Source organism: Elephas maximus, chromosome 17 (genome assembly GCF_024166365.1).
Source record: "Elephas maximus indicus isolate mEleMax1 chromosome 17, mEleMax1 primary haplotype, whole genome shotgun sequence".
Classification (NCBI taxonomy): Eukaryota; Metazoa; Chordata; class Mammalia; order Proboscidea; family Elephantidae; genus Elephas; species Elephas maximus.
In genome coordinates this window covers 10,184,712-10,205,892 of record NC_064835.1, presented here as the reverse complement: position 1 = coordinate 10,205,892, position 21,181 = coordinate 10,184,712, and the positions used below count along the sequence as shown (strand labels likewise).

The 21,181-nt window shown below is 47.0% G+C and overlaps 1 protein-coding gene across 3 annotated transcripts in view; it reads left to right on the top strand.

The window, feature by feature from the left end:
• Nucleotides 1-18,621, top strand: part of FXYD6 (FXYD domain containing ion transport regulator 6) — a 34,996-nt gene extending 16,375 nt beyond the window's left edge. For 2 of the 3 annotated variants that reach the window (XM_049856693.1, XM_049856695.1), the window contains 7 exons: nt 12,853-12,915; nt 13,420-13,458; nt 13,601-13,675; nt 14,251-14,287; nt 14,970-15,019; nt 15,617-15,667; nt 18,532-18,621. In XM_049856693.1, the coding sequence (XP_049712650.1) occupies nt 12,858-12,915; nt 13,420-13,458; nt 13,601-13,675; nt 14,251-14,287; nt 14,970-15,019; nt 15,617-15,645 (288 nt within the window). In that variant the 5' untranslated portion in view covers nt 12,853-12,857 and the 3' untranslated portion in view covers nt 15,646-15,667; nt 18,532-18,621. Of the gene's footprint in view, nt 1-1,057; nt 1,184-12,852; nt 12,916-13,419; nt 13,459-13,600; nt 13,676-14,250; nt 14,288-14,969; nt 15,020-15,616; nt 15,668-18,531 lie in introns of all 3 variants that reach the window. The other variant, XM_049856694.1, reaches the window with a different exon arrangement.
• The last annotated feature ends 2,560 nt before the right edge of the window (nt 18,622-21,181 follow it).

Genomic DNA, 21,181 nt, shown 5'->3' with positions numbered 1-21,181 from the left:
GTGCGTTTGAGGCCACAGTGTGGTCCTTACAACTGTGTGTATGTCGCATATACAGTCCCTGACAAGCATGTCACATAGGACACGAGGTGGGGGCAGCACGCAGCGATCCCTGAAAGCAGATCTGATACTGAGGGGGAGCTGGAGGCTGGGGTCAGCTGGGAAGGACCCCAGAAGAGCCCCCTCTGGAGCTCTTCTAGAAATGGATCAGTCAAGCAGATAACAGTCCCTTTGTTCTTTGCTTTCTTAAAAAAAAAAAAAAAGAAAAAATTGTCAGCAAGTAGATTTCAACTCATGGCAACCCCATGTATGTCAGAGTAGAACTGTGCTCCATAGGATTTTCAATGGCTGTGACCTTTCGGGAACAGATTGCCAGGTCTCTCTTCTGAGTTGCCTCTGGTGGATTCGAACCTCCCACCTTTTGGTTAGTAGCTGAACACATAGCCATTTGTGCCACCCAGGAACAACCTGCTTACTTTTTCACTCCTGCACATAAACCCCAAGAGGACTTTAAGCCAAGACATCTTAGATGTGAAGCAGAAAGATAACGAGCAGTTTGCAGAGGAAAAGGGTGGCTGTGTGTGCACAGAGGTGGCTTGTTTTGGCGCCAAGGTCATCTGCTCACCCCAGCGGGGAAGCAGGGAGACACAGGTGGTGGTGAGGTGAGGGGTGGATGAGTAGGGGTGCACTGAGGCCTCACTGAAACCATCACGATGCCTAAACTCCCGTAAAAGTAAAACTGCACCCCAACAGCAAGCCCAGGGTTTGGGCCTTGTCTGCCACTTTGTACTGACCACCAAACCCCACTCATTAGCGTGTGTAGTAGAGAATGGATGGTACCGCCTATAATGTGCACACACAGCCCTTACATAGAATCTGAAGGCTAACAAGGCCTTCAGGGCCAGTCCGCTCTCTCCAAAAAGGTCTTGCTAACATAAGTCCCTCAGACCACCCTCCTTTATTCTCTTCCCAAACAGTAAGACTTACTAATGGCTTAGAAATATGAAGTACTCGCCTCTCTGCCACTACACCTGACCAGTTTGTCCGTGATAATTTTCAGCCCTTAGGCCAACCTCAGACTGCTCAGGTGTGTGCTGCGGTAACAGGCACCTGTGCCAAGCTCACCCACAGCACAGCCAGCAGAACCGGAAAGGGCTCCTCTGATCATCTGTCTGCTCCTGCAAAAGTGAGTTGGGTTTGATGCCTTCAAGTAAAAGGGAAAAAGAAGCCACTAGTTGATGATATAGCAACATGCTACATTATTTTTGATTCTGTGCAGCAGTGAGGTAGGTCAGAATACATGATCCCACCACTCGCCTTCCCAGGAGTCAGCACCGGCCCCCAATCAGAGATTGTCTTCTCGTGGTGAACCGAGGAGCCTCTGTCAGTTGCTCCCTCCCCACCTCCTCTCATTGTCCCGGCCCCCCTTGTCCTCTGCCTTGGCTCCAATTACCTCCAGCCTTCCTTGCTTATCCTGTGTGGCCACTGCTCTCCACCAGCCCTGCCTGCCCACCTCCCAATCCCAGCACTCCAGAGCAGCAGGAAGGAGCTGAAACGTGGGTTCTGAGCCAAACTCTGCACCTGACTACCTAGGTGAAGCAGGTACATCACTTCTCTTGAGCCTCAGTCTTTGATCTCAGCCGTTCTAATCCACTCTGGCATTCTGTGATTCTAACTCCATCTGGTCCACTGTACATACTGCTAATACCTCATTTATACACAGTTGACACTTATTTTAACAGCGTTCTTTAGTGCGAAGATTTGAATATGTCACAGGCTAAATTGTGTCCCCAGGCATACAGTAATAATCCAGGGCAACCAGGTAGCCTCAACAACGGGGCCAAGGCGCTCTGTGGCCCCAGGAAGGGTCCCTTCCGGTATGCCCTGCCTGGAGTGGAGGCCTCATCTCTTCTTTCTCAAGTACTCAGGCCTTGGTGAGCACTCTGGCCTGTTTTCAGCAGACGGAGTCTGAAGGAGGCAAACAGGTGGGTTAGGAGGGAAGGACAGCAAGGTTTTGAGAGCGGAGGGAGAGAGGCAAAAGGGGGAGGTGATGAAGGTTCACTGTAATTTGTAGCCTATGCCTTTTAAAGGGAGGTTGTTTCTGAGTTTTTTAACAACAAAAACTGGGCATTCTGATCTACCTCACTGCTGTGTGGAATCGAAAATAACGTAGCGTGTTGCTATATCATCAGCTAGTGGCTTCTTTTTCCGACCGGCTTTTACCCAGCAATTAACGTGAAATTATGTGACTCAGTATGGAAAGAATAGCCACCGAAACTCTTCTGATTGCTTTTTCTTGTACATGCTGAGAGCAACTGCTCCAACGGCAGGGAGATCAGAGAGAAAAATTAACATGGAAATGCTGCTGCCAACCAAAACGTCCGCTATTTACCAATACAGAGATGAATGAGAACAGGAAGGGAGAAGAGAACTGAGCGGAAACCTTATTAATGATTTCTCATGATATACCCAAAACGAATCAGCTGCTATCAAGTCGATTCCAACTCAGGGCAACCCCATGTGTGTCAGAGCAGAACTGTGCTCTGGAGGGCTTTCGGTGGCAGTGCAGACCTTTCTTCCAAGGTGCCTCTGGGTGGATTTGAACTGCCAACCTTTCAGTTAGTAGCCAAGCTCTGAACCATTTTCCGCTACCCAAAGACCCATAATATACTAAAGAGAAAGCAGTAACAGAATTGATCCTGTTTTCCACATGAGGAGAATGATCTGAGTTACAGAGTTGGGGAGCAAGAGGGTGAGGAGGCTCCAGAGTCTCCCACTCTAGCACCTGATGATTTCTCAAGTGCCCTATCCCAGGGAGCCAGGCCCTCAGGCCCTGAGGCCCTCAGACCCCCAGGCAGGGGGTGTGGGCCTCACAGTGAGGCCCCCTACACGTGCACATTGAGGATAATGCAGCGTTCCTGATCCCCTCGCTCCCAGATCTACCCAGCTCTGCCTTGCTTTTCACTCTCTCCTAAAGATCCCCTCCTCTGCTCTTCCACCTATTTTGTGGCCTGGAAATGAGCTGTATCACTGCCCTGTCTCTGCCAGCAAGCCAGCCCCATGCAGCCCAGCCTCCTCCCTCCCCAAGAGAAGGGAATGTGTAGAGGGGAAGCTGTGCCAGAAGGAGGAAGGGGAGCTGAGATACAGTTTCTGGATGCACTAGTGAGACAAAGACATTTTGTGTCCCCTCAGAGGGTATGTGTGTCTACTTGGCCACTGGGCTCAGGGTCATGCCAGCACCACCACTAATAAAACATGTTTTAAAATGGATTGAGGGGTCAAGAGACTGATGCCCCTTGAGGAGACCTGTGCTGAGGTGTGGCTGGTGTAGCCCAGGCCCAGGGCAGCAGCTTGAAGAGTAGGGAATTGGTGGCTTTTCAAACCTATAACAGTGTTTCCTTCAGCACACTGTAACTTGATCAGAAATGTTATTTTTAGAATACAAAGACAGGTCTTAACTCCTTAACTTGACATTCAAAGCCCATTGCAATCTGACTCCTGCTGTCTTACTGGAATTTTCACCCCTGACTCCCACTTTACTCAAACTGGTGCCACACCCCCTCCAGGGCTAGGCAAACATTACTAATGTGGATGAAAACACTCCCTCCTGCTGAACTTTATTCAGAATCCTTCTTGGAAGCCACTTCAGGCTGCTACTGCCAATGGATTGGAATGCCTTGAGACTCAACTTGAACTGAAGTTGAACCTGAACTGAATCCTGTTTGTCATTCCTGCTTTCCATTTTCCACTCTTCATTGCCTTTGCTTATGCTGTTTCCTCTGCCAGAGTGGCCTTCCTTTTCTGTCTCTCTATCCCTGACTATCAAAATTCTGTCCTGTTTTCAAGGTTCCATTGAAATGTCTTCTCCTCCATGAAAACTTCCCAGGTTCCCCTAATAAGCCACTTTTTGCCCTGCTGGACTCTCCTGCATTGAGTCTCTACCTCTTGCGAAGCTCTCTTCAAATTTGCCAACGTATCAGCCCTTTGCTTTCAAACCCTGTATCAGCTTGGAAGCCAAGGCTGTATCTTGTTCACCTGTTTATACCTTGCACAACCCAGAGTAGTATGGCTCTTTCTAGGAATGCAGTGTTTGTGGAATTGTTTTGAACTTGAGCATCTATGGAGGTGATTGTGGGGAGATGAGGGGAAGGAGCAGCAGTGACCTGAGCTGCTGACCATTGTGCCCAGCAGCCTGAGACCCTTGGCATGTGTCTTTCGTACTCTTAGGAGGGCCCCTACTTGCCTAACCCTCTCCTGGCTAGAGCTGGTCAAGGGGCCACTCTGAGAAGCCTGACCCGTTTGTCCTTCCTCTGTCACCTCCGATCCAGTATTCACCTCATGACCTAATTTAGGATTTGAAGATTTTACTGTCCAGTTTCATACTCTTTCCAGGTCCTGAGTCCAGTCTGCCCACTGACTGAGCAAGCTGCAGAATGAACTTGAAGATGTAATTTGGAGATGGGACTTAGTCTGGGAAGTAGCAGGAAACCTGCCCCCTTCTCTCCCAAACAAGGAAACATAAAGGTTTTGCAAATAGCAAGTGCTCAGAACTAATTTTATTACATAGTTTGACAGAAATGTAGTTAAGGCAGTGTGGTTGGCTGATACATTGAAGGAAATTTCCACTACAAAAGACTTGATCCTGTGTAAACCAGGTTTGTTATTACAGGGTTTAACTCAGAAGAAGTAAGGGAAATTTCCAGTCACCTGTTACCATAACCTCCCTCACACCAAAAACTACCCAAAACTGAAAATGCCAAAAGCCATCAGATAAAACTAGCACTGCCTACGTGAAGTGTAACCAGAGTGAAGCCAGATCTCCACTGAAAACAGATGCTCATTGACATCACTGCATTCCGGAGACTCAACAAAATTGGGAAGCCAACTCTGAGACTCACATTAAGCCCAAACCAAAAACCAAACCCATTGCTGTCAAGTTGATTCCGACTCATAGTGATCCTATAGGACAGAGTAGCACTGCCCCACAGGGCTTCTAGGGAGTGGCGGGTGGATTCAAACTGCTGACTTTTTGGTTAGCAGCCGTAGTTCTTAACCACCGGACCACCAGGGCTCCAGTCCAGGACCCTTAAAATGGGCTCAAGTGATCTTAGTTGGTATCTGCACCCCCTCAGGCTCCAAGATAAAGCAAACATGAATCCTCTCTGGAGAAAAGCATTCCATTTTAGAACTGCCGATTTTCCATATATTAAAATCGAGCAAATAGAAGCTCATGATCAAAGATTACCAAACACAGAAAAATAAATAAATAAAAACCACTATGATTGAGAGCTACAGAAACAACAAATAAATTCAGACCCCAAGATTTAAGATTTTGGAATTATCGGATATCGGATACAAGTTATAAAATAACTATGTAGGACATGTTGGAAGAAATCGAGTGGGATCACATAATGAGGAGGCATTATGCCCTCTCACATTTGAGGGGAGGGGATTATACAAAGGCTTGAACACTGGAAGGTGGGAATTACTGGGGATCACCTCAGGTTTGTCATTTCACAAGGGTGAAATGAAAACATTTGTCAGTTAAGCAAATAGATTTTCATTAAAGAAAATTCTAAACTGTTCTTCAGGAATAAAGAAATGGTTTGAAGGATGGCTAGAATTCAAAAAGAATGGGGAGTAAATCAATTAGTAAATATGTTGTTTTAGTTATCTATTACTGCTTAACAAATTACCCCCAAATTCAGCCGCTTAAAACAACAAACATTTATTATCACACCAGTTTCTGAGGGTCACGAATCTGGGTACAACATAGCTGGGTGGTTCTTGCTCAGGATCTTCAATGAGGTTGCCATCAAGCTGTCAGGCAGGGTGGTAGTCATCTGAAGGCTCCAGGCTTCTACGTCCAAATTCACTCATGTGGTTCATGGCAGGTCTTAAAACCTCACGGGCTTTTGGACTGAGGCCCTCAGTTCTTTGCCACATGGACTTCTCTACAGGGGTGCCTACGTATCCTCAAGACATGACAGCTAGCTCCCCCCAGAGCAATCTGAGAGAGAAAGAAGCCTTTTATGACATACCATCACTTCTGTCACTTCCATGGTCACACAGATCAAGCCTGGCACATTGTTGGAGGGGCCCATACAAGGATGTGAACACTGAGAGGTATTGGATGCCACCTTCTAGGCTGGCTTCTACACACATGGATAAATCTAAACAAACATTGTTTTCATGAAATACAAATACTAATAGCCACATCGTAGGATTAAATAAAAGACAGGGCTGAAATTTTATTGTACAGTAATAGCATATATATCAGGAGGGGGGTGATTTGAATCAAAAAGTTCTGCTATTCTATTTTTCAAGGAGGGTATTATCTACTAACTATTATACTTATTGGAGCCCTGGTGGCGCAGTGATTAAGAGGTTGGCTGCTAACCAGAAGGTCAGCAGTTTGAATCCACGAGCCGCTCCTTGGAAACCCTGTGGGGCAGTTCTAGCCTGTCCTGTAGGGTTGCTGTGAGTCAGAATTGACTCGATGGCAGTGGTTTTTTGTTGTTGTCTATTATACTTATTAACTAGACATTTTGGTCTTTGTTAAATGGAATAAAAATTGAATACACATCGTAAAATTCCAAAGGTAACCACTAGAAGGCTAGAAATCGCTTGTATAATTTTTAAACCAGTAGAAAGGGAAATGAATAAGAAAAAAAAAAAAGTCCAAAAATAAAGTCAAAATAAAGAAGCACAAGGAAAGTGGGAGGGGAGGAGGGAGAATGGCAGAAACAGGACCAAATACATCAATAATCACCTTGGCAGATAATAGAGACTATCAGGTTGATTTTTTAAAAAAATATTTCCAGCTCTTTGCTGTTTATAATGGACACACGCAGCACATAAGGACAGAAAGAGGTAGAAAGTGAAATAGAATTTAAGACAGAGAAATCACTACATAGTCCTCGAAGATCCAACTCCTAAAATATAACAATTTTAAACTTTCTGTTAGAATATTATAAAAAAACACAGGGATAAATTTATAAATGTTCCCTCGTAGTAGTAAATTTCAAAGCACCTATCTCAAAAAAAAAAAAAAAAAAAAATAGAAAGGACATAAAAATGTAAACAACACAATAATTTAAAATATTTGGGACTTACATAGAACTTCCTTCCCAACAATTCAGGAATTCACAATCTTCTAAGCATACATGGAACATAAGTGCTTAAATAAATAGGCCATAAAAGAGTCTCAGTACATATCAGGGCATCTGTATAATATGGAGCACATTCTCTGATCACAGTGCACTTAAGTTAGAAATCAATAACAAAAGTAAATTAAAAATCACCATAAAAAAAAAAAAAACCCAGTGCAGTCGAGTCACTTCTGACTCATAGCAACCCTATAGATTTGGAAAATTTTAAAAACATAACTCTTAATAAAGCATGAGTCAAATAAGAAATTATAGTGGAAGTTAAAATTACTAAGAACAGAAATTTTAAAAAGTCATAATGGGAAAACCTGTATGATGGAGCAAAAGTGGCACTTAGAAATTTATAGTCTTAAATGCTTATATTAGAAAACAAGAAATTAATGAATTAGGTATCCAACATAAGATACACATAAAGAAAGAACAATATAATAAGCCCAAAGAATGTACAAGGGCAAGATGCAAACTTGAAACATACAATAAAGAAGATCAATAGAGGCAATAATTGGCTCTTTGAAAAGATTGATAAACCTCTGGTGATACTGATGGAGAATAGAAGCAGTTGTCGCAAGCAATATTAGGAATGAAAAATGGACATACCTACAGATCCGGCAGAAATTAAAATAGTAATACATGAAGATGTTAAAAAAAAAAAAAAACCCAACTATGGTAATAAATTTGAAAGCAGGAAATTATATTTTGTATAAAATCATGACTTCCTTAATGTACTGAGGAAGAAATAGAAATCTGAAGAGTGCCATGACCGTTCATCAATTAAACAGGCAATTTAAAAGTCTTCCCATAAAGAAAACACCAAGTCCAGATGGTTTCACAGGTTACTTTTACCAAATTTTCAAAGAACAGATTATTTCAATCTTCTGCAAACTCTTCCAGGGAATAGCCAGAGAGGGCATACTTGTTCTGTGAGGCTAGTACTGTCATGATACCCAAACCAGGCAAGGCCAACACAGTAAAATCACACTTATAGCCCAGTCTCACTCATGCACACTGAGGCAAAAATCCTAAATATCAGCAAACCAAACCCAGGAGTTTATTAAAAAAAAAAAAGTTGCCATAGACTCATGGTGACCCCATATGTGTCAAAGTAGAAATGTGCTTCATGGGGTTTTCAACGACTGATATTTTCAGAAGTAGATCACCAGGCCTTTTTTTCCTAGGCACGTTGGGGTGGATGCAAACATCTAAGCTTTCAGTTCACAGCTGAGAGTGTTAATTGTTTGCCCCAGAAATGCAAGGATGGTTTAGAATTAGAAAATCCATATGTATAGTTTACCTCATTGATAGACTAAAGGAGAAAAAGCGTAAGATCTCAGTAGATACAGAACACTCATTCATAATTAATGAAAACAGAAGCCTCTCAGAAAACTAGGATTAGAGGAGAACTTCTAAATTACTAGAAGCACTCCATTTAAAATCAGGAATAAAACCAGGGGGGATGTGTGTGTCCCTTACCACTGTTACCCCTTATTTTACTGGAGGTCCTATCAAGGGGAGTTAAGACAAGAAATAGAATTAAGCAGTATAAGAATTGGAAAGAAACAATCCTGCATCATTTACAGAGGACATGTCTACAAAGAAAATCTACAGGTAAATTATTGGAAATAATGAGAGTTTAGCAAGATTACTGGATTTAAGATCAGTACATAAAAATCAGTTGCTTTTTTCTATACCGGCAAAAATTAGAACACACACACATAAGTTAGCACTTAAGTAGTAATAAAAATTATAAGATACCTAGGAATAAGGTAATAATGGGATATCATAGCTGATGTCACATGGATCCTAGCTGAAAGCAGAGAATACCAGAAGGATGTTTACCTGTGTTTTATTGACTATGCAAAGGCATTCGACTATGTGGATCATAGCGAATTATGGTTAACATTGTGAAGGATGGGAATTCCAGAACACTTAATTGTGCTCATGGGGAACCTTTACATAGATCAAGAGGCAGTTGTTCGGACGGAGTAAGGGGATACTGAGTGGTTTAAAGTCAGGAAAGGTGTGCGCCAGGGTTGTATTCTTTCACCATACCTATTCAGTCTGTATGCTGAGCAAATAATACGAGAAGCTGGACTGTACGAAGAAGAACGGGGCATCAGGATTGGAGGAGGACTCATTAACAACCTGCATTATGCAGATGACACAACCTTGCTTGGTGAAAGTGAAGAAGACTTGAAGCACTTACTAATGAAGATCAAAGACCACAGCCTTCAGTATGGACTACACCTCGACATAAAGAAAACAAAAATCCTCACAACTGGACCATAAAAGCAGCATCATGATAAATGGAGAAAAGATTGAAGTTGTCAAGGATTTCATTTTACTTGCATCCACAGTCAAAACAAAAGATGCCTTGCATTGGGCAAATCTGCTACAAAAAAAAAAACCTCTTTAAAGTGTTGAAAAGCAAAGATGTCACCTTGAAGACCAAGGTGCGCCTGACGCAAGCCATGGTATTTTCAGTTGCCTCATAGGCATGTGAAAGCTGGACGATGAATAAAGAAGAATGAAGAAGAATTGATGCCTTTGAATTGTGGTGTTGAAGAACGAAAAACCAAACCAAACCCGTTGCTGTCGAGTCGATTCCGACTCAGGTATTGGAGAGGAGTGCTGAATATACCATGGACTATGAGAAGAACGAACAGATCTGCCTTGGAAGCACAGCAAGAATGCTCCTTCGAAGCAAGGGTGGCGAGACTGCGTCTCACATACTTTGGACATGTTATCAGGTGGGATCAGTCCCTGGAGAAGGACATCTTGCTTGGTATAGAGGGTCAGTGAGAAAGAGAATGACCCTCAACGAAATGGATTGACAAGGTGGCTGCAACAGTGGGCTCAAGCGTAGCGGCAATTGTGAGGATGGCACAGGACTGGGCAATGTTTCGTTCTGTTGTACAGAGGGTCGCTGTGAGTCAGGACTGACTTGACAGCACCCAACAACAACAACAGGAATAAATCTAACAGAAGATGTGTGTGATTGTATTAGGGTTAGGATAACTCAAAATCAGAAAATGTCAGTTCTCCCGAAGTTATTTTTCTATAACTAGATCCTTTGCAATGCCCATGAAAATCCTATATATGCGTGTGTGTTATATATGAAGACATTCCTGAAGGAGGAGGAGGAAGAACAGAAAAAGAAGGGAGACGCTTCTGCTGCCACATGGCAAGATTACTATTTGTTGTTGTTACCATCAAGTCAGCCCTGACTCATGGCAACCCCATGTACAAATCAAAACAGCTACATTGAACAATATATTATTTATATTTTCATATCCATGTGGTAAATGTGTTTTTGAAAAGAGAATATTGCTCTGCTATAAAAAAGGAATGAAGTTTTGATACAGGCTACAAAGTGGATGAAGTTTGAAAAGAATGCTAAGTGAAAGCCAGATGCAAAAGGCTGTATATTTTGTGATCCCATTTATATGAAAAGTCCAGACGAGGCGAATCCACAGAGACAGAAAGTAGACTACTGGGTGCCAGGGGCTGGAGGGAGGGGGAGATGGGCAGTGTCTGCTAATGAGTATGGGGCTTCTTTCTGAGGTGATGAAAGTGTCCTGTAAACTGCTGATGGGAAGCTCAGGTCCCTGGATGGTGCAGATGGTTTGCGCTTGACCACTAGCCTAGAGGTTGGTGGTTTGGACCCACCCAGGGGTGCCACAGAAGAAAGGCCTGGCAATCTCCTGTACAAATTACAGCCAAGAAAACCTTAAAACCTTATGGAGCAGTTCTACTTTGTCATGAGAACCAACTTTACAGCAACAGGTTTGGTTTTTGGTTTTGGATGAGAGCAAAACTTTGTGAATATACTAAAATCCACTTAAAATGGTGAATTTCGTGGCATGTGAAATATGTCTTAGTAAAAAAATTTCTTTAAAATAAATATGAGGGAATACTTAAAAATATATATTTTTATAATACTGGCTACCTCTAGGAGGGAAGGAGGGGGAGGGACTGGAGGAAAATATCGGCAAGTACAGCATTACTTGTGAAGTTTTAGTTCTTAAAGTAGATGCTTATGGGTGTTTATCTCATTGGCATTATATTCTGCATGGATACAGATATGTAGCATGTCTTTCATTGTGTGTGTGTTTTGCGTTATATTTTATACATATACAAATATACGTAACATATAATGAAAGATACGTATGTATTACATATTTGTATACATATAAAATGTAATGCAAAAATTAAAAGAAATAAAAATATTGAATAGCCTTAAAAGCAACTTACTTTTTAGGCTTTTCGAAAAACGCGTTTTGCATTGCTCCTCTGAGCCCAAGGTTTGTGCCTTGGGCCTGGCTCTGGACGTGGTTGTTCTGACCTCTGGTGGCTGAAGGGTGAAGAGCAACAGTTGCTACTTAATCCAGACACCTCTGGGGCCTGGGAAAACCCACTTCGAACCCCTGCTGAGAGTTTGCATCCCTAACAAGTTCCCTGCTGAGAATTTTTATTTCCACCCCAGATATACTGAATCAGAATCTACATTTTAACAAGATCCCTGGGTGATTCTTAGGCATAACTTCCTGGGAACTTATTACACATGCAAATTCTCAGCAAGGGTACAAACTGGAATAGCCCTGTTTGAAGCCCTGGTGAAAACAATGTGGGTGACCCCTCAGAGCAAGCCCTGCGTGGTCCTGACCACTAGACCTGTATTCAGGGGTTCAGGCCACTGCCAGACCCACCCCACTTGGAAAAGAACAAAGGGTTTGGGGCTTTCCTGGTTTGGGTTCCTTCCGCCTTTTCCTCTCTGGCTCTTTACATATCTAATTCCAGCCATGAGGTGTGTGTAACTCCCCCAAAATTTGTCTCTCAGAGGGACCAACTGGTCCTACCTCTGCCTCCACCCAGATGGCCCACCTGGGGCCCCCACCCGAGACCAGGGACTTGAACTCATGAACAGAGCTTGGGTATCTTCTGGGGAAGGTGCGGCCAGGTGTTGAAGCTCAGAGAACCCTATCTCTGAGCTCCCTTTGTTTAACCGCCTCTTCTGCTGGAGGCTCTTGGAGGATTGTGGAAGAGTTGACTTGGGTGCCGTAGCCATGAGGGTGTGAGGGGACCTTCAGGGAGAACAGGGCTTACCACACAGAGTACAGTAAACAGTAAGCTTCCCTCCATCTGGCTGACTAGATTAGCAGGTTGTGGGTTTACCGGCCCCCCATTTAATCTGGACATGAACAAGAGTTTCTGACGGTACATGCTGGCTGTGGGGAGCCAGGCCAGAAAGTCCTAGACATCTTAATGAACAAGGGTTGGCCACAGAGGGTGGCCTGGAGAGAAGGGCCCAGATGAGATCATCCCCAAGGTCCTTACGGCTTTGGCACCAGACAGGCAGTGTGGCGGAGGGGTTACAGAGCTGGCTTGGGATCTAAGCTCTGCCACTCACTATCCTGGGTGTTATTTAACCTCTAAGCTTTAAGTTCTCTACCTGCAAAGTGAAGTTAGTAACAGTGCCTGCTCGTAGTATTAACTCAAGTGTATGAATTGAATTAATGCATGCAAAACATTGTGAAAGTTTGATACATGTCAGCTGCCTCTGCTTTGGTGGTGGTTCGAACTCTCACATAGACAGCAGAGCTGGGGAATCCCACTCCACCCTGGTTAGGCTGGTGGTTGGGTGGGGGGTCTCCTATCCAGAGACTCTTTTTCCTCCCTCTGTCCCCAGACGCCATGGAGGTGGTGCTGGTCTTTCTATGCAGCCTTCTGGCCTCTGCGGTCCTGGCCAGTGGTAAGTGCCCCTCTACGAGCTGGCTAGGGCAAGATCCGGTCACAGCCCTTTCTGGTCGAAGCTGCTGGCCCTTTGAGACATTTAGGGTTGGGGGTCCTACTTTTGACCTGACCCTTGGGCGTCAGACCTGCACATCAGGCTCAGAATCGTAATAAAGCAACTTTCGCCCGATGCAAGCTGCTTGTCTTTCCTTAGCTCGTGTTTCCTTGTCTGTAACAAGAGGATAACCACCCCTGCCTTTGGGGGCGACATGTGCTCTGATGTGCTGTGCAAGCAGGGTCTCTGCTGGGGCTCTGAGCCGTGCCTGTCCTCGGCTCGCAGGTGGGGCCTGACAGCAGGCCCACCCTCCGGTGCTTTTCTAGGTGACTGTGCTTATTGGGCCCACTTCCCAGGAATCCCTTTATGGGGGGTGGATCTGTGAGGCAAGGGAAGGGAGTTGGGAACCAGGATGTAGGCGTAGAAGTGGCTGTCTTCCTCCTGACCGTGTCTGTTTATTGTTTGCAGCAACTGAGCAGGAGAAAGAAACGGACCCTTTTCATTATGGTGAGCGGTGGAGGCACCCCTGGGTGGAGAGACGTGAGGGTGAGGGTGCATGCAGGGAGGTACATTCTGTCCAAGGGAGGGACAGACAGGCTCTCTCTGGCTCCTCCCTTCTTCCATCTCTCATCCTTGGTTCCATTGGCAGACTATCAGACCCTGAGGATCGGGGGCCTGGTGTTCGCCGTGGTTCTCTTCTCGGTGGGGGTCCTCCTTATCCTGAGTAAGTGTGATTGTTCTTTTGCTCGCTCTGTAATGACTGAGGCTGCTAAGTGGGTGAACAGTGTAAGAGCTTGGCTATAATCTCTTCTGGAGAGGGAATGAGCCTATCTGTCCTCCGTGGTATCTCTAGGTCCTGACACAGTGCTGGGCACATACTGAGTGCTCAGTAAAACAGTGGAACAGGAACAGAACACATGCTGGGTGAAGGGAAGCCCAGATAAGATGGGCAGGGTGAGCCCTCTGGGTGCCGTATCCAGCAGGGCATGAGTGGGGAGCCACAGGAGATGGGTGGGAGGTACTGTCCTTGGGGTGCCCTGCAGGATAAGTCTTGAGTTGGTTTCTCCACGTGACCCTGGTCTGCACAGAGCCCTCGGCACCTTCACAATCACGCAGCCTGTGGCGGTGTAACCCCCAGAGCTGTCCAGTGTACCACCTTGTCCTCCTGAGGCCTCTACTTCCACACAGGGTTGCCGCATAAACCTGTGCAGCTCCAGGGGTGCCGTTTCCACAGTCACAGGACTACACAGACTCGGGGCAACCAGCAGCCTGACCTTGCGTGGTTTCTTTGCCTTTCAGGTCGGAGGTGCAAGTGCAGTTTCAGTCAGAAGCCCCGGTAAGGCGCCGTGGCTGTGGACATCTGGGGTGACACTAGGAGGGGACATGGACGGGCCCGTGTTGTGTGGCTCCCAGTGGGCGTCCTCTTGGATTTTTGTCTCAGAAAGAGGGTGTGTGTTGTAGATGGTAGGGGTAGAAGTTTGAGGACTGTCAGGCAGACTTTGGGGCAAAGGAAAGGTCAAAACATGGAGAGTTAGCCCATCTCTGACTCTCCTGATGGAAACGGGTGGGTAAGAAGGTCCTGGAACCTTGTCTGCAGAGCAGCAGAGGGCTGTGTGGCCTCCCTTGATGTTCATCCCCTCTCTGTAGGACTGGGGCACGGTCCCTGCTCGCCACTTGTTCATTTTGCTTTTGGGGCTGAGTAGAAACTTGGACCCCCTTTCATTTCTCCCTCTCCCTTGCATAAAGGTCACACCCCATAAAGGTCACACCCACACGACCTGAGCCCCCATGTGGCCGTAGGCCACCCCTTCCCAGTACTCGGTTCTCTCGGGGGCTGACATTGAAGGATGCTGTGAGTTCCTGCTGACGGGCCCCTTCAGCCCCGCTCCTCCCTCTGCTCCTGTGCCCATGGTAGAGCGTGCTCCAGCCCCTCAGGTGACTTGAGACTGATCACGTGGCCCTGTCCCAGCCATGGTCTTCCCTGGGCATCTCTGACGAGGCTGTGTCTCTTCTCACAGGGCTCCAGGGGATGAGGAGGCCCAGGTGGAGAACCTCATCACTGCAAATGGTAACTCCCCATGGCCACCTGCCCAGAGGGACTGAGGGAGTAGGAGAGGGTACTTGTATGGCTGGGGACGGGACTGTCACCAAGGTACCTTAGCCTTCCTAGAGCCAGCCAGACATGTTCCCACAGTGCCAGGAGAGAGGTCCCCAGGACCTCAGTGCATTACCATCCTCACACCCCCAAACTCCCAGTGACAGCCACTGTTGACTGCGCACCTGCTTTGAGTCAGGCACCGTGCAGTGTGTGACAGGCCACATCATGTTTAACCTGCGCATGGCCTCATAAGGTGGCCATCACTCTCCACAGTTTACAGCTGAGGAGCTCAGTTCCTGTCACCCACGAGCAGTAGGGTAAGGTCCAGCCCCCAGGCCTGTCTGACTCTGAATCCCTTGGCTCCCCCAGGGTCAGGTATTGGCATGGCTGCTGTGGGGGTGGCCCACCGTGGTCAAGCTCCCCCGGAGTCAGGCACTGGCATAGCTGCCGTGGGGCGGCCCACTGTGGTTAAGCTCCCCCAGAGTCTGGCATTGGCACAGCTGCCATGGGGTGGCCCTCTGCAGTAAGGGATCTGTTTTCTACAATCTGTCCTGATTTTCTTTCTAGCAACGGAGCCCCAGAAAGCGGAGAACTGAAGTGTGGCCCTCGGATGGGGAGGTGAGAGGCTTTCTTCCTGGATCTTTCCCTGTCACCATCACTATCCTCGACAAGGTCTGGGCCATTGCTAGAGGAGGCCCTATCAGCCAGGTGTGGGAAGTTTTGGGCTGGCTTTTGCAGCAAGCACAGCTCTTACTGGGATTCATCCAGGAATCTCTTAATTTACAATTTCAGATAAAGGTATATATCTGTATATTATACTTTATTTTATGGGAAAAAAGAAAGCAGAAATGAGCTATAAGTTGGAATCGACTCGACGGCAGCGGGTTTGGTTTTTTTGGTTTGATATGTCTGAAAGGAAACCCTGGTGGTATAGTGGCTGCTAACCAAAAGGTCAGCGGTTCGAATCCACCAGGCACTCCTTGGAAACCCTGTGGGGCAGTTCTGCTTTGTCCTGTAGGGTCGCTATGAGTCAGAATCGACTCAACAGCAATGGGTTTAGTTTTTTTTTTTGGTTTTTATGTCTGAAGGGGGCAATGATACAGCTCAGGACCAGACAAGCCCCAGGCGTCCTGTATATGCGCCCAGCAAACAGCCGAGGAGTTGGTCCTCCACACAAAGCAGTGGACACGGTGGTAGGGTGTCATCCTAGGTGCCACAGGGGCCTGACTTGGGAGAGCATTAGAATTAGTGAACTACCCTTCAGGTGATGGCTTTCAGTCATGATTCAGGAAGTACTTTAGGACCACTTTTTTTTTTTTTTTTTTTTGAACGTTTTATTATGAAACTTTAAACCTAAACAAAAGCTGGGAGAATGATATAATGACTCACCCCCCGCCCCCCCCCCCCGCCCCATACCAGTGTTATTAGTTATCAGCATTTAGGTTCCCTGATTTAGCGTCTGTTTCCATTGTTCATTGCCATGGGCACGGGAGTGTAATAACGGTTGAATGCCTTGTTGTGAGGTGCTGTCCAGTCGATTTTTGACTCAGAGTGATTCATTGTGATAGAATAGAACTGCCCCATCGGGTTTCCTAGGCTGTAATCTTTACGGAAGCGGTTCGCCAGGTGTTTTCTCCCAGAGCCACTTAATCTTTGTGACGTACATTTAAGCCTGGCAGGAACTTAAAGAAGTAGGACAGGTGGGGTTTATCCCCCATTTTATAGATGAAGAAACGGAGTTCAGATGATGTTTAGCCACATAGACAGACTGGAACTTGAGCTCAGGGATTCTGGCCACGCTTTAGTGCCCTTTTCAGTTCATCTCCCTTCTCTTGTCTGACTTTCTGACATGTTCTGGAATATGACCGCTGGTTGCTGTCACGTTGATTCTGACTCCTGGTGACCCCACGTGTGTCAGAGCAGAACTGTGCTCCACAGGGACTTCAGTGGCTGATTTTTCAAGAGTAGATCCCCAGGCCTTTTTCCCGGTGCCTCTGGGTGAAGCTGAACCCTCAACCTTTTGGTTAACAGCCAAGCACCTTAGCTGTTTGTACCACCCTGGAATATGCAGGGGCAGGGGATCAGTCTTCTATCAACTTATTTCTGCCTTTTTTTTTTTTCTTTTTTGCATAAAATAAGGTGTAATATACAAGTATATAAGGAGCTCTGGTGGCACAGTGGTTAAAGCAATCAACTGCTAACTGAAGTGTTGTTGGTTCGAAATCGCCAGCTTCTCTACAGGAGAAAGACGTGGCAGTCTGCTTCTGTAGAGATTGACAGCCTTGGAAACCCTGTGGGATCACTATGAGTCGCCATCAACTCGATGGCAGTGGGTTTTGGGTTATACAGATATAAAACTTTATTCTAAATTGTGAATTAAGAGATTCCTGGATGATAAAATATCTGATCTTTGTTTGACCAGCTTTTACTGTGATTGTAATAATCCCATGTGCTTTCGTAGCACATTCATTGTTTTCCAAGGGCTCTTATATCCTCGTAACAGCTGGGGGTGGGCAGAGCAGGGCTCATTATATCCCTCTTCTGGGATGGAGCTCAGGAAGGTGAGTGACTTGCCTAAGTTGTGATGATGGTAGAACCCAGCCTAGGATGCAGGTACCTACATCTGATAGCTTCATGTCTACTCATCAAAGCTGGCAGATCAGACTGAGACCCTGTGGAACTGGAGTGGGAAGTTTTCTCAAGGAAGGTAGCCTTGAGCTAGGTATTGCTTTTTCATGTTTTTTTTAAACTAGGGCTTCCTGGGGGACAGTGGTTGTTCAGTGGTAGAATTCTTGCCTTTCACGCAGGAAAGCTGGCTTATGTTCTTGGCCAATGCGCCCCATACACAGCCGCCACTTGTCTGCCGGTGAAGGCTGCGTGCTGCCATGATGCTGAACAGGTTTCAGCAAAGCTTCCAGACCAAGACAGACTAGGAAGAAAGGCCTGGCAATCTACTTCCAAAAATCAGCCAGTGGAAACTGGGTCACAATGATCCAATCCCATTGTGCATGGGGCCTCCATGAGTTAACAGCTGACTTAACAGCAGCTAACAACAGGGCTTCCATAGGGTTTCCGAGGAGCGCCTGGCGGACTTGAACTGCTGACCATTTGGTTAGCAGCCATAGCACTTAATGTGTGGGTGTGTGAACAACAGGGCTTCTTCAGAAACCCCTTTTTCCTAGGTCTCAGGACTGTGAGCAAATACTGAGATGACCTCAAATAGAAAGCCCAAGTTTAATGTCTACCAGGTCCCAGCCTTGGAAGAGCCCCTCCCCTGAGGCCCACCATGCTCCTACGCCTTCATCTCCTCTCCCCGCAGACTTGTGGGCCATCCCTGTTCCTTGGCTTCACTAGGCGCAGGGGGCTTAGAACAGAGTTTCAGTGGGAAAAGGGGCTGTGCTAAAGGTAGGGAGGGAAGTAAGTGAGGATTCCTGAGATGAGCCAAAGTTTTATTTTTTAATTTAAATCAACTTCCTCCTCAGCCTCCAGTACCTGTTGATGCTTCAGAGAACCAGCCACTTCAGCAACAGATCTTTCCCCAGGAGAAGCCAAGAACTCGTGTGTCCCCTGTGCCCCCAATCCTTTCTAACACCAGTCCTCAATGTAACGATGCACCCACCACTTGCCTCCCTGTCCCCAGCCTGCGGTCTCGTCCACTCCTGTGATGTGTCTCTGTGTGTGTGTGTTTGATGACTGTGGTCTTCGTGGCTACTTGTTCGTGGGTGATGTCATATTAGTGAACCCTGGACTCACATTCCTGGGCAGACGCTGAGCCACCATCAGCTCCCCGCTGTTCCCCTGTGGCCCGCCATCACCTCCCGCTCCAAGAAGCCTGCTTTTTCCCTGAGACACCAGTCCCTTCTCTTGATTTAGGGGTGGGCGTAGGGATAGGAAGGAGCTCTGGTGGCTCAGTGGTTAAAGCACTCGACTGCTAACTAAAAGGCTGGCAGTTTGAACCCACCAGGTGCTCTGTGGGAGAAAGATGTGCCTGTCTGCTTCTGGAAAGATTACAGCCTTGGAAACCCTACGGGGCAGTCCTACCCTGTCCTGTAGGGTCGCTATGCATCGGAACCAACATGACAGCGATGGGTTTGGGGCATTTGGGTAGGGGTAGGAGCATGGGGCAGGGAGTCTCTCATGTCTTGGAACTTGGGAAGGTTTACATTACATCCCTTTTGTCATCGCTCTTCATGGCCTCTCTTCACTCCTCTTACAAGAACCTACTTCCATATTCCACACCTGACCAAGTCTGTTCTGAGGGCCTTGAAGCAATTGGAGGTTCAAAGCAAGGAGCTGTGATCCCCGGCTTTGCCCTCCGGCAGACTGCCCCTTCTGTGCTCATCTTCCATCGAGGAGTCTCCACCTCCCAGGCCCCATTGTAGAGTGGCCAGGGATTCCAGGCCCAGAGCCTCCACTCTGCCCTGGGGAATGTGCCCCTGGCTTGTCTTCTCAGCAATAACCTCATGGGCCCTGGAACTCGGCCCCACTCTCCAACCTTCCCTGCTTCCGAGACCCCGGTCTATAGCCCAGCCCCTCTAGACTCAGACTCCAGTCCCTGAAGCTGAGTCATTTGGCAGGTGATGGTGAAGGGGCCCCATTCTCTATGTGGTCAGCAATCGGGATGGGCAGCAGCAAGAGCAATGGGGTCCTTTGTTCTCCGTCCATGCCCCATGGGTCCAGCAGCTGCCACAGCTCCTGCGTCCACTGCCTGGTCCATCAGTGGGCAGCACAGTGTGGGGCCGACAGTGGTCAGAGGCTGTGCAGGGCTCCGCACAGCCCCGCTGCAGAGGGAACAACAAGAGGCTGAAGGTTATGAAGTGAAGGGAGTGAAAAGTTGAATCAAATCCCACCCCTAGTGTCCATCATATTCTCGTGGAAACTAACCAAACCGTGCCGCTGTGACCAGGACTGCTGTCCTCTGTATTGTGATCTATCCTCTCAAAAAAGGAATAAAGCGTCACTTGTTTCCTACTGGCTCTGAGGTGTTCTCTGCGCTGTAAAAGGACTTGGGTATTTGTTGGGCTTATGGCACTTAAGGAGCCCTGGTGGCGCAGTGGTTAAGAGCTCAGGCTGCTAATCGAAAGGTCGGCAGTTCTCATCCACCAGCCACTCCTTGGGAAGCCCTATGGGGCAACTCTACTCCATCCCATAGGGTGGCTATAAGCTGATATCAGCTCTATGGCAACAGGATTTATGGCCCTTAAAGGCCCCAAGCAACTCCGTCCTTAGTCGGAGGGGCCATGTGAAGACTGCAGAGCCAGCTGTGCTGGATAGGTTGGTAGGTTTGAGTGTATATTCCCACAGTTTTGCAGTTCACTCCCCACCCTCCCGCTTCTTCTCTCACCTCCTCTACCCTGTGCCCTCTTCCCTTCCCCCTTATCCCCACGCCCCCTCCCCCTCCCCCTCCCTTTTCTTCACTTCTCCCTCCACTTGCTCCCACCCTTTTCCCTTCCTCCTCCTCCCCCTCCCTTTCTCTCCCTGTTTACCTGCTTCCCTCATCTCCTTCTCCTCCCCTGTTCTCTGGGCCCAGGCTTCATCCTATACCAGAAACTATACATTTTGCATCATCTTGGAGAGGGAAGGAAACCCTGGTGATGTGGTCAAGAGCTACGGCTGCTAACCAAAAGGTCAGCAGTTCAAATCTATGAGGCGCTCCTTGGAAACCCTATGGGGCAGTTCTATTCTGTTCTATAGGGTTGCTACGAGTCAGAATTGACTTGGGGATAGGTTTTTTGGTTTTAGAGAGGGAAAGGGGGTCACAATGGCTTGATCTTGTGAAAACCGCACGCTGGACTGGAATAAAAGAGTCTAATGTTTCTCTTTGGTCAATTCTCCACCAACCAAACACTTGAAAAAGAGGGGCATGGGTGGGTCTCAGGTTATGACCAAAGCCCTTACCCACTTATCTTTCTCCCAACTCAAATACTCCCCCCTCTGCGAAGCCTTCCTGAACTTTAGGCAAATGAGTCCTTTTTGTGTGCTTGCTCCTGGCACCCTTGTTCTTGCCTGTACTGTCACACGTAATAACCTGTACCTGGAATCCAAACCGTAGCAGCCAGGCAGGTGAGCTAATTCGTGAATAAATAGGGCAGAGGGTTCTGGGATCACCTAGAATGTCCTCCCAAAGACATT